This window comes from Hyperolius riggenbachi, chromosome 4 (genome assembly GCF_040937935.1).
Source record: "Hyperolius riggenbachi isolate aHypRig1 chromosome 4, aHypRig1.pri, whole genome shotgun sequence".
Lineage (NCBI taxonomy): Eukaryota > Metazoa > Chordata > Amphibia > Anura > Hyperoliidae > Hyperolius > Hyperolius riggenbachi.
This window is the reverse complement of record NC_090649.1, coordinates 184606197-184622086: the sequence shown is the minus strand read 5'-3', so window position 1 is coordinate 184622086 and position 15890 is coordinate 184606197. Positions and strand designations below refer to the sequence as shown.

The 15890-nt window shown below is 42.0% G+C and overlaps 1 protein-coding gene across 1 annotated transcript in view; it reads left to right on the top strand.

Annotated features, from left to right (window-relative positions):
• Positions 1–15401, top strand: part of CCDC39 (coiled-coil domain 39 molecular ruler complex subunit) — a 51145-nt gene extending 35744 nt beyond the window's left edge. The window contains exons 17-20 of the mRNA XM_068281077.1: positions 2490–2630; positions 5003–5182; positions 9254–9336; positions 15154–15401. Coding sequence (XP_068137178.1) covers positions 2490–2630; positions 5003–5182; positions 9254–9336; positions 15154–15310 — 561 coding nt within the window. The 3' untranslated portion in view covers positions 15311–15401. The remainder of the gene's footprint in view (positions 1–2489; positions 2631–5002; positions 5183–9253; positions 9337–15153) is intronic.
• The last annotated feature ends 489 nt before the right edge of the window (positions 15402–15890 follow it).

Below are 15890 nucleotides of genomic sequence, written 5' to 3'. Positions count from 1 at the left end.
CCTATTAGCAAATAATACAAAATACCTCCCAGATCTGCAGGACCACTTACATTCTTCATGTGGCAATCTGCAGCACATTGATTTGCATTGTAGCTGTGAGTCACCTGTTTTAAAATTGTTGAATACCTGCAAATTGGAAAACAGGTGTTTGAAACAATCAACACTTTTTTGGAAATCGTAGCAATCTTGGAAAGTTGTGATCCCTTATAAAAATGACGATGATTGCTTAAAGTAGAAATATAGATACAGAAAACATACAAATCCAGCAGGATGGTGTAGTGGTTAACACACTCGCCTTGCAGCATTGGGTCCCTGGTTCGAATCCCAGCCAGGGCACTATCTGCATGGAGTATATATCTTCTCTCGGTGTCTGTGTGGGGTTCCTCTGGGCACTTGGCTTCCTCCCATATCCCAAAAACATACAGATAAGTTAACTGGCCCTAGACTACAAGGCATACACTACATAATATACAGTGATGTGAAAAACTATTTCCCCCTTCCTGATTTCTTATTCTTTTGTTTGTCACACTTAAATGTTTCTGCTCATCAAAAACCGTTAACTATTAGTCAAAGATAACATAATTGAACACAAAATGCAGTTTTAAATGATGGTTTTTATTATTTAGTGAGAAAAAAACCTCCAAATCTACATGGCCCTGTGTGAAAAAGTGATTGCCCCCCTTGTTAAAAAATAACTTAACTGTGGTTTATCACACCTGAGTTCAATTTCTGTAGTCACCCCCAGGCCTGATTACTGCCACACCTGTTTCAATCAAGAAATCACTTAAATAGGAACTATCTGACACAGAGAAGTAGACCAAAAGCATCTCAAAAGCTAGACATCATGCCAAGATCCAAAGAAATTCAGAAACAAATGAGAACAAAAGTAATTGAGATCTATCAGTCTGGTAAAGGTTATAAAGCCATTTCTAAAGCTTTGGGACTCCAGCGAACCACAGTGAGAGCCATTATCCACAAATGGCAAAAACATGGAACACTGATGAACCTTCCCAGGAGTGGCCGGCCGAACAAAATTACCCCAAGAGCGCAGAGAAAACTCATCCGAGAGGCCACAAAAGACCCCAGGACAACATCTAAAGAACTGCAGGCCTCACTTGCCTCAATTAAGGTCAGTGTTCACGACTCCACCATAAGAAAGAGACTGGGCAAAAACGGCGTGCATGGCAGATATCCAAGGCGCAAACCACTTTTAAGCAAAAAGAACATTAAGGCTCGTCTCAATTTTGCTAAAAAACATCTCAATGATTGCCAAGACTTTGGGGAAAATACCTTGTGGACCAACGAGACAAAAGTTGAACTTTTTGGAAGGTGCGTGTCCCGTTACATCTCACGTAGAAGTAACACAGCATTTCAGCAAAAGAACATCATACCAACAGTAAAATATGGTGGTGGTAGTGTGATGGTCTGGGGTTGTTTTGCTGCTTCAGGACCTGGAAGGCTTACTGTGATAGATGGAACCATTAATTCTACTGTCTACCAAAAAATCCTGAAGGAGAATGTCCGGCCATCTGTTCGTCAACTCAAGCTGAAGCGATCTTGGATGCTGCAGCAGGACAATGACCCAAAACACACCAGCAAATCCACCTCTGAATGGCTGAAGAAAAACAGAATGAAGACTTTGGAATGGCCTAGTAAAAGTCCTGACCTGAATCCTATTGAGGTGTTGTGGCATGACCTTAAAAAGGCAGTTCATGCTAGAAAACCCTCAAATAAAGCTGAATTACAACAATTCTGCAAAGATGAGTGGGCCAAAATTCCTCCAGAGTGCTGTAAAAGACTCATTGCAAGTTATCGCAAACGCTTGATTGCAGTTATTGCTGCTAAGGGTGGCCCAACCAGTTACAGTATTAGGTTCAGGGGGCAATTTCTTTTTCACACAGGGCCATGTAGGTTTTTAGTTTTTTTTCTCACTACATAATAAAAACCATCATTTAAAACTGCATTTTGTGTTCAATTATGTTATCTTTGACTAAACGGTTTTTGATGAGCAGAAACATTTAAGTGTGACAAACATGCAAAAGAATAAGAAATCAGGAGGGGGGCAAATAGTTTTTCACATCACTGTAGACATATGACTATGGTAGGGATTAGATTGTAAGCCCCCCCTGAGGGACAGTAAAGTGATAAGACAATATACTCTGTACAGCATTGTGAACTTGATTTTACAAAAATAACATAACATTGTTATTATGAAGATAATATTTACATTTCAAATGTAAATTACTTTGTGGCTCTGAGTTCTTATTTAAACTGTCCAAATAGTGAGAGCCAATATTTTTTTAAGTAGTTATGAACTTGGCCACTAAATTTAGTTTATAAAACTTCAACATTTTCATCTTTGAGCAATTTTCATTAAAGCTGCATCTCACTGTACCAACATCACTGACAAAAGTGTCTTATTGTTGAAAGGAAAATAGGTTTTGAACGCAGTCTATAGAATTGTTAAAGGTTGTGTTACTTTATTCCAGATTATGAAAAACACTTTTGATAGCATGATGAAAGAGGAGTCCTCGTACCAGGATAAGGTGAATGAATTGCTTCCCAGCGTCACACAGCTTAAAAAGGAGATTGAGGATCAAAAGCTCAAGATGGAGAGAGTCACGAAGCAGGTTAATGTCTACAATTGTGCGGTGGAAACCTGTTTAATGTTTTTTACAAAGGGACATAATGTCTTATGAGGCACAGTATTGTTTCAATGAGTTTATGTTCACAGAAGCACAAAGCTGTATTTCTTCCCTTGCGAAGTTCACAGTAATGAACCCATGGGGGTTCCATGTCTTTATCTCCAGCTAGAATGCACAAAATCAGCAACAGCGGGCTCACTCTTTGTGGATCGATCATTGGCTTGCTGCTTTTTACTAAAAAAAAAGTTTTTATAAAAATATATCTACCCCCCATTGAAGTTCTTATATTTTATTGCCATAGAAAATTGAATCACAGCAGATTAAAACTTTTCTTTTACACTAATTAGCAGAAATAGACTCTTTTATGTCAAAATGGAAACCCCATCTCTGCAAAGTAATTTGTATTAATTATAAAGGGAAAAAAATCGATGGATTGCACAAGTATCTTCTTACCTAGTCAGTATTTAGTAGAAGTGCCAGTGGTGGTGATGTGGCAATTATAGCCTTGTGTGGAAAGCCCTATATTTTCTATATTTGCACATATAGACACTTAAGTTTTCCCTTCAAGCTGTGTCAGGCCTGGAACCCACTAGAGCATTTTTTTTTTTTGAGCGTTTAGGGGGCTCTTTCAATCGCTATCGTTTTCCCTAAACGCTCTGCCAATGTAAATGGTTTTGACAGATTCCACTAGAGCGATTGCGATTAAGGAAATCGCAATCACAGGACATGCAGAATTTTGGGAGCGCTTCCATTCTAATGAATTGTATAAGAGCTGGGAAATTGCTTCCAAAAACGATTGCAAAATGCTATCACAAATCGCTAGTGATAGCGTTTTGAGCTTTCTAGTGGGTTCCAGGACTCAGGTCACTTGAGGATTTCGGGGAAATGGCCTTTTTTTAAGACTAGAATCCAGGCAGACTTTTTCCGTTGGAATGTAATCAGGACTGAAGGTGGCCATACATCTGGCGATGTTGCAGCCAATCGACCATCCAATTTTTTTATTATCGGATCGGATGAAAATTTGTGCCACAACAAGCATGCCCAATCAACAATTCAGCCGATTGCAGCCTGAATGTATCAATCGAACATACTGGAAAATCTCTGGCTCACGTAGTCGTTGGGGTGTGCGGCAGTAACAGCGTGTGATATCGGGACAAGTGGCAAACGCCGGAACACTCCCGGCTGCTGTCCCCTTAAATGATAATGTGCCCCCTGTGCATTAAAATATTTCATCTGTCTGGCCACTGCTAGTGTCCAGCTTCTGCATTCGCACCCCATGTGGCTGCCGGCATATAGCAAGTGTCACATGTGTGATGTCATACACGTTCCATGTAGAAGTAGCTGGATCAGGACCCGCTCTCAGTTCCCAGCAACACAGCCCTTGAAAGCAAGGCTACACATTCAGAACTGTTGGTGATTAGTGAGCCTAATGGTTCTGGGTTCACCATGCACCATCTGTGTATTCCTTAATACTGGTACAAGCTCTATTCCATAAAGTCATCTTTATGGACCAAGGTCAGAAAGAGGCTGTATGTATGTTGGATTGGTGTGGCTCTGTAAAATTTATTAGCTTACAGACTCACTATACACCAGCAGTTCTGGATGTGCAGTCTTGCTTTCAAGGGCATAAAGAGATGATTTGCATATTTGGGAGTGATGCACCATGAGAAAGCACAGTTGCTTACTTACAGATGAATTATCGCAAATACCTTGTTTTAAGAAGGCCTCCAATGTGATCAAGTGTACTGCACGCAAAACACCCATAGTGACCAGTCACTAGTCCCCACAACCCTCACCGCGGCACACATCACAATATGCAGCACTAATTTGTGAGCCGATTGATTACCGCATGACATATAATTGTGTTCATAGCAATTAAACAAGCTCCTTTGCTATTACTCCGGTTGGTGCACGTCTTTCATCTTTACACAACAGAAGTCTTATATGCAACAATGAGAATGGTGACTAAAGAGGAGAAAACGAGAATGTGGTTAGTAGAGAGATTTCGTGCAGGACGATATCTGGAGTCAGGTGTAGTTAAGTCGGGAGAGGCAAGACTGTAGCGTGCAGTCCAAGCTCTTCTCTATTAGTCAGTAAAGGCACCTAATACAATACCAGACCAAAAGAGGGGGTTGGAAAATCAAGAGGATGGATTTTCAGTGTATATTTCTGGAATCAAACATAGGTTCTAAATATGTCATTTATCATTAAGTTTTGTTTCTTAAATTGCTCAAGGTTTCTTTAGGCTCACTGTAATAATCCAAGGAAGGGCCGATGCAAAGAAAAAATTGGGAAGAAGGAACATGCAAAATGTGTTAGTGCTATCTTTAATATTTACTTGTATATTTTGTTCATAGTGCCCGAAACTGGTGAGAGAAATTCGATCAGCTAAAAAAAGTAAAGGAGAAACCCATGATGAACAAGACATTAATGTGCGTGACATTCGGGACTTCAACAGATCTGTTAACAAGATGCTACTTCAAACAATCGAGCAAAACCCAGAGCTGGCTCTACCATTGCAGATGTACTTTCAGCAGGTTTGTACATAGTAACTATGTACTATATGTTTACACCTTAACCCTTTCCATACCAGACGGTTCTGGCCCCATAAAGGAATCATCAAGCAATTTATCTTTCCCCCCGATCTACTTACCTGGGGCTTCCTCCTCCCCTTGCAGCTGACATGTCCGAAGCCGCAGCTCCGCTCTCACCCGCCGGCCTGGGGTCCCCGCACAGTGTCTCGCCAGGCCATACTTTACTGCACCTACGCGAGCGCCGCTGTCAATCAAGTCCACATTGTCCAGACTGTATTGCGCAGGCACAGAACTACTGCGCCTGCACAGTACAGTCCGGACAACGTGGACTTGAATGACAGAGGCGCTCGTGCAGGTGCAGTACATGACAACCTCGAGGTAGGCCTTTGCACCAGCGGTGGGCTAGCGGCGTGGGACATGACAGCTGCATTGGGCTGGAGGAAGCCCCAGGTAAGTAGATTGGGGGGTAAGATAAAATGCTTCATGATGACCAGAGCTGTTCTTTCCGTTTTGCTGTGTGATTTCTGTGATTGGCTCACAGCAATTACAGGGTCAGGAACCAATGACTGAGATACAGAAGCTCTGCGGTCATCATGAGCGGGCTGCAGCAACGCAACAGTGTCAGGAATTGCAAGAGCAACGAGACCACACACCATGTCTGATTGAAATCTATGCCTGAAATCTGCGCCCTGGCAGGAAAAGCAGCACCCAGTGTAGCTTTTAACAACTTAAGCCCTCGGTCGTTTTCACTTTATGCATCCGAGCAATGTTTACCTCCCATTCATTAGCCTATAACTTTATCACTACTTATCACAATGAACTGATCTATATCTTTTTTTCCGCCACCAATTAGACTTTCTTTGGGCGGTACATTTTGCTAAGAGCTACCTTACTGTAAATGCATTTTAACAGTAAGAATAAGAAAAAAACTGAAAAAATGCATTATTTCTCAGTTTTCGGCCATTATAGTTTTAAAATAATACATGCCTCCATAATTAAAACCCACGTATTGTATTTGCCCATTTGTCACGGTTATTTCACCGTTTAAATTATGTCCCTATCACAATGTATGGCGACAATATTTTATTTGGAAATAAGAGCATTTTTTCTGTTTTGCATCCATCACTATTTAAAAGCTTATAAAAAAAAAATAGAAATATTTCATCTTTACATAGATATTTAAAAAGTTTAGGTAAATATTTGTTTTTTGTTATTAAACATTTTATGTGGGTATTTTTGGGAGGGTGGGATGTAAATAGTATTTGATTTGGGTAAATATGTGTATTTTAATTTTTTTTTTTTACATTTAGATGTGGTTTTACTTTTTGGCCACAAGATGGAGTTTGTTTACATGACGTCACTAAGCGTAACATGTACGCTTAGAACACGTGTCGAACTCCAGGCCTGGAGGGCCAGATCCATGCCAGTGTTTAGGATGGACTGAGAAACAAAGGAATGTGTTCTACCTGATGGACCACACCTTTACTGATTCAGACCCATCAATTCATTTGAGCTGTATCAAAAATGTGTGAGGATCTCGGCCCTCGTAGGACCGGTTTGACATACCTGGCTTAGAACGACATAGGAGTCAGAAAAAGCAAAGCTTCCAAGAGAAGCTATCGCTTTTTCTGCGGGGGAGAGGAATCAGTGATCGGGCACCATGGCCCGATTCATTAATTCCTGGGGTAACAATCCGCGGCCGGGAGCGCGCGTGCACGCGCACGATTGGCCGCGGGAGCGCACATGTCCTCCTTGACGTAGAACTACGTCAAGGAGGACAAAGTGGTTAATCATCAAGGTCCAGAAGCGGGTAAAGAGGAATTGTAACCAAACTAACATAATGAATAAAATTGCTTACTGTTTTACAATAATTATTTATAAATTATTTAGTCAGTGTTTGCCCATTGTAAAAATTTTCCATTTTAAATTGTTTTTCTTATCAACTTATTTTCACCTTTGGATGTCCTTTAAAGTGACACTAAAGCAAGAAAAAAACCTTGTAATATAATTGTATGTATGTGTAGTACAGGTAATTAATAGAACATTAGTATCAAAGAAAAGTCTCATTTTTATTTTCAGTTATACAGTTTTATTTCTACCACGAGTCAGGTTCGGGGTTACTGCTCCTCGCTGCTTTTTTGCACCCCGAACCTGACTTAGGGATACTGCCAGGGGAGGTTAAAACGTACTGTGGAAAATGTAGGCTTTGTAACATATACTTTGTTGCCTTGTGAGAGCTATAAATATGCATGATTGTCTCAAAGTGGTTAGGTTGGGCTGCATTTGTTCTACAGGCTTTGAGTTTAACTGTGAGCTAAACTGATGGAAATGACACTGCATATCTCTTCAAAGCAGCTGTTTCAGTGACTGCCATTGGACAGTTATATATTAATAGCACCAGGGCATCTCAATAGAACATGTAAAAATAAATGACAATGTGTCATTAAAAAAAACTTCCATTTTACATTTAAAAGTTAGGAGGTTTTATTGACCTACTTAAAAAACTTCCATTTTACATTTAAAAGTTAGGAGGTTTTATTGACCTACTTCAGCAGTCTGCCCAACTGCAGAGGTTTCAGGCAGCTAAGGACTAATGTATATTGTTTTATTATACACATTAGCAAGGAGTAAACAATACCTTCCATCAGCAGATAGGGGTGGGTAATTAGGACAACTGCTTCAAGGAGTTTAGCCAGAGGAAAGGTGTGAAGCTAGCATCTGTTACTTCTGTAAATAAGGACAGGAAGAAGGGGATAGGGTAACATGGCAGCTCCTATAGCTATTAGAAACCAGGAGAAATTCCAGGGAAAAAAAGGTGCTTAGCTCCCTCGCTAATATGTCACTGCAGTGCCTCATAAATTTGTACTTACCGCAATCCCAGCAGTATATCTACACTCAATGGGACTTCAGCCGAAGTCCCAGGGATGTAGATACTTGTCTTCTGCAACCTATGCGCATCCCGTCACAGCCATTAGAGCACAGATTGGTAAATGGGAACGTGTGTTCCTAAAGGCAATATTATTGATTATTGTTGTAACAAACAGCAGTGATCATTAACTATAAGGCTATAAAACAAAAAAAAAAACTTTCACTTTCTTTTTAGCATAGAATGCTGTGATTAAAGGAGAAATGTAGTGAGAGGTATATGGAGGCTGCCATATTTACTTCCTTTTAAGCAATACCAGTTGCCTGGCAGCCCTGCTGGTCTATTTGGCTGAAGAAGTGTCTGAATCACACCAGAAACAAGCATGCAGCTAATCTTGTAATATCTGTCAAAATTGGCAGAAACACCTGATGTGCTGTATGCTTGTTCAGGGCCTATGGCTGAAAGTATTAGAGGCAGATGATTAGCAGCCAGGCAACTGGTATTGCTTAAATGGAAACAAATATGGCAGCCTCCATATACCTCTCACTACAGTTCTCCTTTAAGTATTCTATGTAGGAAGGGGAGATCTAGTGGATAAATGTAAAAGTGCGAAACGAAAGAAAAAAAGATCCTACACCTACAGTATAAAAAAAGTCCATTATCCCCTTCTTCCCGCCCCATTGTTAAATTAATATAAAATGTAAATAAAGCCAAAGTGATGGAATTTAAAAGAGAATACATAAATTGCTACGTTAGGGACTTGGCTTTTTATATATGAAAACAAAGTATCACCTAAAAAAAGCTTAATTTGTGTAAAAGATACCAAGATATAGATCATTTAGGTGAGACAAGTAGTAATAAAGTTATTGGTGAATGAATGGGTGGAGCACTGAAATGTCAACATTGCTCTGGTCCATAAGAGGAACACAACCTGTAATGGTCAAGTGGTTAAAATCAACATGTTCAAAATAGAGAGGGCAGCACAGTGAATGGCAACGCTAATTGCATCAATTTTCGGTACTGGCAATAGCCGGAGCTCAAATTAGACGAGGAAATTCAGCCAACGGCAATAGCCAGTGCCAGAATTATGTGGGTTCTCTTTAACCTGATAACAAAATAGTCTTTGTAATAAGTACCAATATGTTATATCGTTAAAAAAAAGTCCCCTTTGTCCTACTTGTAACTTAAGCATCTATATTTTGCTTCAGTCTGGTTTAGAATTATCACCAAGCACTTCAACTCCTGGAAGCTCACGAACCGGTTCTTCCCGAAGCTCACTCGCATCTGTCCGGTAAGGAAATCATGAAAGTTTTCAAAAATGTTTCAACTGACACTAAAGATTGTGAAAACAAGACCAGGAGGTCAGGAGACAACTGTGAAAACAGGATATGCGGTTACTTCATATATCGCTTATTGGATGTAAACTAATAATGCAATATTATAAAGAAAAAGATCGGGTACCGGTTGCTGTTGGGCTACTTGTTTGTTTCTTTGTTTGAGGCCACCACTAACTAGATCAGATGCCTAGGGCAAGGGGGGGGGGTCATGTCTGTAGGTGAGACTGCTCAGAGAACCCATCTGGCACACTTTAGGTATTTCCTTGAGCTTTTTGTACCATATAAAGACAACTAACATGATACATTGGCATTTGTCCACAAAAGAACACTAAATTTAACTAGTGAACACAGCGCATGGTAAGTTTGCCATGATTTATGTAGCAAGTTATGCAAATTACATCATTTGTTTTTTTTACAGGCAACATAAGTAATAATTGTATATAGTAAATTCCCTAAATTGTATAAATCGCAGTAAACTTAACCTGCATTATATGTACGTTAATTCTCTAGTGAATATACCGCATACCACGTCACATATTTTTTCTTGTTCTCCACAGAACTAGTGTAGTGTTGGACATTGTCCTTATAGTGAATCAGATACGAAGCATCCTAATGTATTTTACCATATATATCAGTGGTAACATTAGAGAAAACACCTACCCTGCTCTCTGCTTCATCCTTCACTGCTCAGCCTGCTTGTGATCAGCCCTGATAAAATCCCCAACTGAGCATTCAGTCTGGCTTTGCTCAGGAATCATTATAGCTGAGTCATTATAGCAGAGCCAGAAGGGGGCATGCCTGGGCTTGAAAATACAGACTCAGCTATAATGATTCCTGAGCAAAGCCAGACAGCATGCTCAGTCGGGGATTTTATCAGGGTTGATAACAAGCAGGCTGAGCAGTGAAGGATGAAACAGAGAGCAGGGTAGATGTTTTCTCTAATGTTCCCACAGATATATATGTTAAAATACATGAATGTGATTTCTCTCTGGTTCACTTTAAGGACAGCATTGCAAAGCAAGCTATGTTTATTTATTTTTTTGTTAAAGGGACACTATCGATTGACATGTTTTTTTCAATTGAGATTAGAAATGTTTGGGAAGTGCTGCTAAGTGTTGGTGTATACATCTGAATCCTTATCTCTCCGTTTACTGTTATCTAATCCCTTTCACACTTTTCTGACAGCAGTCTGCTAAAATTCTGAGGGCAGACTCAGCCATGAGGGGATTCCCTTTCCAGTGCATAATTAACTATGTGTGCAGAGAGCTCAGAGAGAGAGAGAATGCTGAGAGTGAGAGAGAGCTGAGAGAGAGAGTCCTGCTTCAATATTACACTGTTCTTAGCATCTCAGGTTGCATAGATTCATACCTCTGCAAATGCAAATGTTTACACAGCTACTTAGACATTATTTGTACATTGCCCTTTTAGAACACTTGGTTCGATAGAGTTCCTTTAAGTAAACTTCAGCATAGCAATGAAATATGCACTGCCTACAGAAAGTTTAACCTCCTCCTGACAGACTAATGCCGATTGGCAGCAGGAGAATGGCAGCTACAGGACTGCCTAATGCCGATTGTCATCAAGTCCTGTAGCTGCAGATCAGCGCGGATGCATACACATCCCTGCTTGAGTCTGTCAAGCACGATCGTTGCTGGCAGACTGAAACATAGGTTAACGGTGGTTTATTTACATTGTACAGCGCTGCAATCTACCGCAGCGCTATACTGGGGACAGTCCTGTCACATGGCTGTCCCCTGGAGCAGCTCACAAAGCGATCGCTCTCATAGGCTGATGCTTATGAGAGATGATCACTACTATTGGATCATTGGGGGAGGGGGTTTAAAAAAAAAAAAAAGAAATTACAAAACGCAGCAGCAATCAGATGCCACCAAAAGAAAACTCTATTGGTGGCAAGAAAAGGAGGAAACAAACATTTCTTTGGCTGCTAAGTTGTATGGCCAAGTAATACTGTTAAAGCTGCAGTGGTCTAAGCCTGTGGTCCCAATGGGTACCGCTAATAAAAAAAAAAAAGTCAGATACTCACCTAAGGAGAGGGAAGGCTCGGTCCTAATGAGCCTTCCCTCTCCTCTCCCGGTGCCGCGCTGGCTCCCCCGTTCGCGTCCGCCGCCGCAGGGACTTCTGAGGTCTTCGGGAGCACTCGGGCTTCCGAAGTTGGGCCGCTCCATACTACGTACGCGCCATAGAGGGCGCTCGCGCATGCGTAGTATGGAGGGGCCGCGTCCTCGGGAGCCCGAGTGCTCCCGAAGGCTTCCGAAAGCTCCCTTCGGCATGCGGAAGTGGTAGTATTTGACCGAACTGGTCGAATACTGCCACGGGGGATCCTGCGCGGGACCGGGAGAGGAGAGGGAAGGCTCATTAGGACCGAGCCTTCCCTCTCCTTAGGTGAGTATCTGACTTTTTCTTTTTTGAAACGGTAAACATTCACTTTAAAGAAGATCTGTGATGAATTTACAGCACATTAAAATAAACATATTATGGTTTCCCCCTTTTCTCCTATTTTCGCTGCTTCCGCTGCTAATAAATAACTTGATTAATAAAATATAACTTTTAAACCTTTGGGCAAGATGGCTGCAATGTAAAATGCTTCCAGGTCATCGTGTTCCACACAGTCTCCCTGTACTGCTGTGCACAAGAGATGAGCTGAAGCCACAGGAGGCAGATCACCTCCCTGCTGTCGCCTCACTGGAGTGAGGCAGATCTCCCCCACTGCTGTCAGGATCACTGGAGGGAGGCAGATCTTTACCCTGCTAGCTGGAGCTCGCAGAAAGGTCAGGAATGACTCATCAGATGACATGCAGCAAGGGAAGGGAGAGGCAGATAGCAGGGAGAACCAGCTGCTGTATTGTCTGCCTCTTCCTGATGCACAATATTCACCTAACTAGATGAATAATTAGAAAGGAACAGGAGAGACAGTACAGCTGTTGCTAAACAAGACAAGGGAAAAAAGATTTGTACTTATGAAAGGAACACATCTCTTCATTTAAATTGCATTTTAAAAAAGGGCCACAAAACCTCTTTATGTGGTTAAAAGAAAGGTAAAAATGACAGAGCCTGTCATGACATGCTGTCTTAATGATACATAGGTGTTGTGTTTGAAAATGGGCCCTGACGATTCTTTCAAATTCACTGGCAAGGCTTTGGCCACACCCATCTACATAGCGCTGCACGCCCCCAGCCACTGCCTCATTGGTTATTATTATTATTATTAATTGTATTTATAAGGCACCAACATATTACGCAGCGCTGCACAATAGATAAATGGGTTAACATACAGGTAGAACATACGGAAACTCACAACAAAACAAGATCATGCAAATGATTTGATAACAATACAGTGTCATAGGTCAAAATAGAGACTGTTCGAGTCTACAAGAGGGGTGGTTGTGAGTAAGATTGCATAATCAAGCTGGATACATTAGGGAGGAGGGCCCTGCCAGAGGCTTACAATCTAAAGGGTGGGGTGGAGACAATAGGTGCGTCTTTTGAGAGGGGGTCTAACAGAACATATTATGATGCTGGTGTAGGGGGGTATGCGAGCGTGAAGAGGTGAGTCTTGAGAGCTTGTTTGAAGGTATTAAAGGTGGGGGCGAGTCTGATGGCTGGTGGGAGAGAGTTCCAGAGAGTAGGGGCAGCCCTGGTGAAGTCCTGCAATCGTGCGTGTGACTGAGTTATGCGAGGTGCGACTAGGCGCAGTTCATTGGAGGATCGGAGGGGGCGGGCTGGTATGTGCCTGTGGACCAGATCAGAGATGTAGGTCGGGCAGGTCTTGTGCACTGATTTGTAGGCCAAGCACAGGATTTTGAAATTGATCCTAAAGCTGATGGGGAGCCAGTGTAGTGCTTTACAGAGCGGAGTTGTAGAGGCGCTGCGGTGAGAAGAATGTATCAGTCTGGCTGCCGCATTCATTACCAATTTAAGTGGGTCAGTACGGTTAGAGGGGAGGCCAAATAACAGAGAATTGCAGTAGTCTAGGCGGGAGATGACAAGGGCATGGATAAGGTGTTTAGTGGTGTCAGGGGACAGGTAGGAGCAGATCTTGGAGATGTTGCGGAGGTGGAAGTTGCAGGATCTGGCAATACCTTGGATGTGGGCTGTAAAGGAAAGTTCGGAGTCCAGTGTAACGCCTAGACAGCGGGCTTGGGAGGTAGGGTGGATAGTAGTATTTTCAATAGTGACGTGCAGATCTGGGAGGGGTGCAGCTGTGCGGGGTGGGAATATTAGAAGCTCAGTCTTGTCCAAATTAAGCTTCAGGTACCTGGCAGCCATCCAGGAGGAAATGGATTTGAGGCAGGCAGAGACTTTGGCCACATACACACATCAGACCATAGTCTTTGGAAAATGAAAGATCAAAGACCAATCTTACCACCCTTCATGTAGTATGAGAGCCATACTCTACACAGTCTTTTCTATGGAGCTGAACTCCACATCAGAAAAAAATCTTTGCAAGATGCTGCACACACAGATGCTGTACAGACACAAAAGATCAGTATCTGCAAAAGATCTGTTCCTGCCAAAAATCCATTCCTGCAAATTGCAATGATAGTCTATGAGATCTGCAGATCATCATACACACATGATTTATCTGACATTCATCTACAGATCAGATCCACCAGGATGGATTTTCAGATCTGCAGATAAATGTCAGTTAAATCATGTGTGTATGATGATCTGCAGATCTCATAGACTATCATTGCAATTTGCAGGAATGGATTTTTGGCAGGAACAGATCTTTTGCAGATACTGATCTTTTGTGTCTGTACAGCATCTGTGTGTGCAGCATCTTGCAAAGATTTTTTCTGATGTGGAGTTCAGCTCCATAGAAAAGACTGTGTAGAGTATGGCTCTCATACTACATGAAGGGTGGTAAGATTGGTCTGTGATCTTTCATTTTCAAAAGACTATGGTCTGATGTGTGTATGGGGCCTTTGTCCATGGTAGAGGAGGAGAGATCTGGAGTGTGGAGATATATCTGGGTGTCGTCGGCATACAGGTGATAATTGAAACCCATGGAGGAGATGATTTTGCCAATTGAGGCAGTATAGAATGAGAACAGTAGTGGTCCTAGGACAGAACCTTGAGGAACACCAACTGAGAGGGGTGTAGGAGTGGATGAGGAGCCATTGAAAAATACTGTGAAAGAGTGGTTGGAGAGGTAGGAGGCGATCCAGGCTAAGGTTAGGTCCTGAATGCCCATTAGCTGCAGGGAGTGGAGGAGGAGGGAGTGGTCGACAGTGTCAAATGCCGAGGAGAGGTCCAGGAGGAGCAGGATGGAGTATTTACCTTCGGCTTTGGCAAGGGCGTTTACCACTTTGGTGAGGGCTGTTTCTGTAGAATGGGCTGTGCAAAAACCAGACTGCAAGGGATCGAGAAGGGAGTTGGAGTTAAGGAAGTTGGTCAGGCGTTGGTGGGCCAGGCGTTCAAGAATTTTTGAGGCAAAAGGGAGGAGAGAGATTGGGCGGTAGTTGGATGGCAGAGCAGGGTCAAGTGAGGATTTCTTTAACAGGGGAAGCACAGTGGCCTGTTTGAATATGGAGGGGAAGATGCCGGTGGAGAAGGAGAGGTTGAACAGATGGGTGAGGACAGGGGCCAGATCAGAAAAATGTGGCCGCAGAGAATCAGATGGGACCGGATCATTACAGGCTCTGCCATTTTTACCTTATGTTCTCTAAGATGTATGTAGTCCTTTTACATTCTGTTTCCACTCCTATATTATGTGTGGTTGACATTTAGCCATATTCCTTCACTTGTAGATCAAGTTCTTCACGATCTTCATCAAGCTCAGGACCTTCCTCACATGCAAAAGTTGTTAACCTGGGTCTTCCTCTGACCTCCCCTCCATCAAGTGCATCATCAGCTCGCAGCTCCAGGCCTTCCAGCAAAGGAAGTACTCACAGGAGTCAGAAGTAGCCATTACAGAAATGAAAACAGTGCATTTCAAGAGCAAGTTTTGTATTGACCATTACTGCTGGAAGGAACAATAAATATTGTATGCCATTTACACCTTGACTTTCTCCCCTTTATAAATATAGCTATATATTTCTGCTCCATGGCATGACACCTTTTTGTTTCTATACACAACATCTTTATTAGCAAATTTACTTCATCTTATAAATGCAAAATGTGTCAATCTAGAGCTCTACAGTTTATAAAAATAAACAGAAACTGTGTGAATTTATATACAGCTCCAAGGCAGGGAGTTCAGGCGCGTGATCCTCAAGAGTGACATGGAGTGATCCAATCACTTTAAAACAAGCATAAAGAGCTGGATGATATTAGCTGTATTACTTCAAAATTACACCAAATGTACTCTCTAAGGTGCACCCAAAACAGCAATTCTTTTGCACCTATTGGGCACTAATGCATTATTTTTCTGGTTGTTGCTTTCTACTTAAAAGTCTGAAGGAAATATTTACCTAAGGAGAATGAAGGCTCTGGGTCCTACAGAGCCTTCCCGTCCCACTCATTCCAGCGCTAGCTCTCCGTTAAT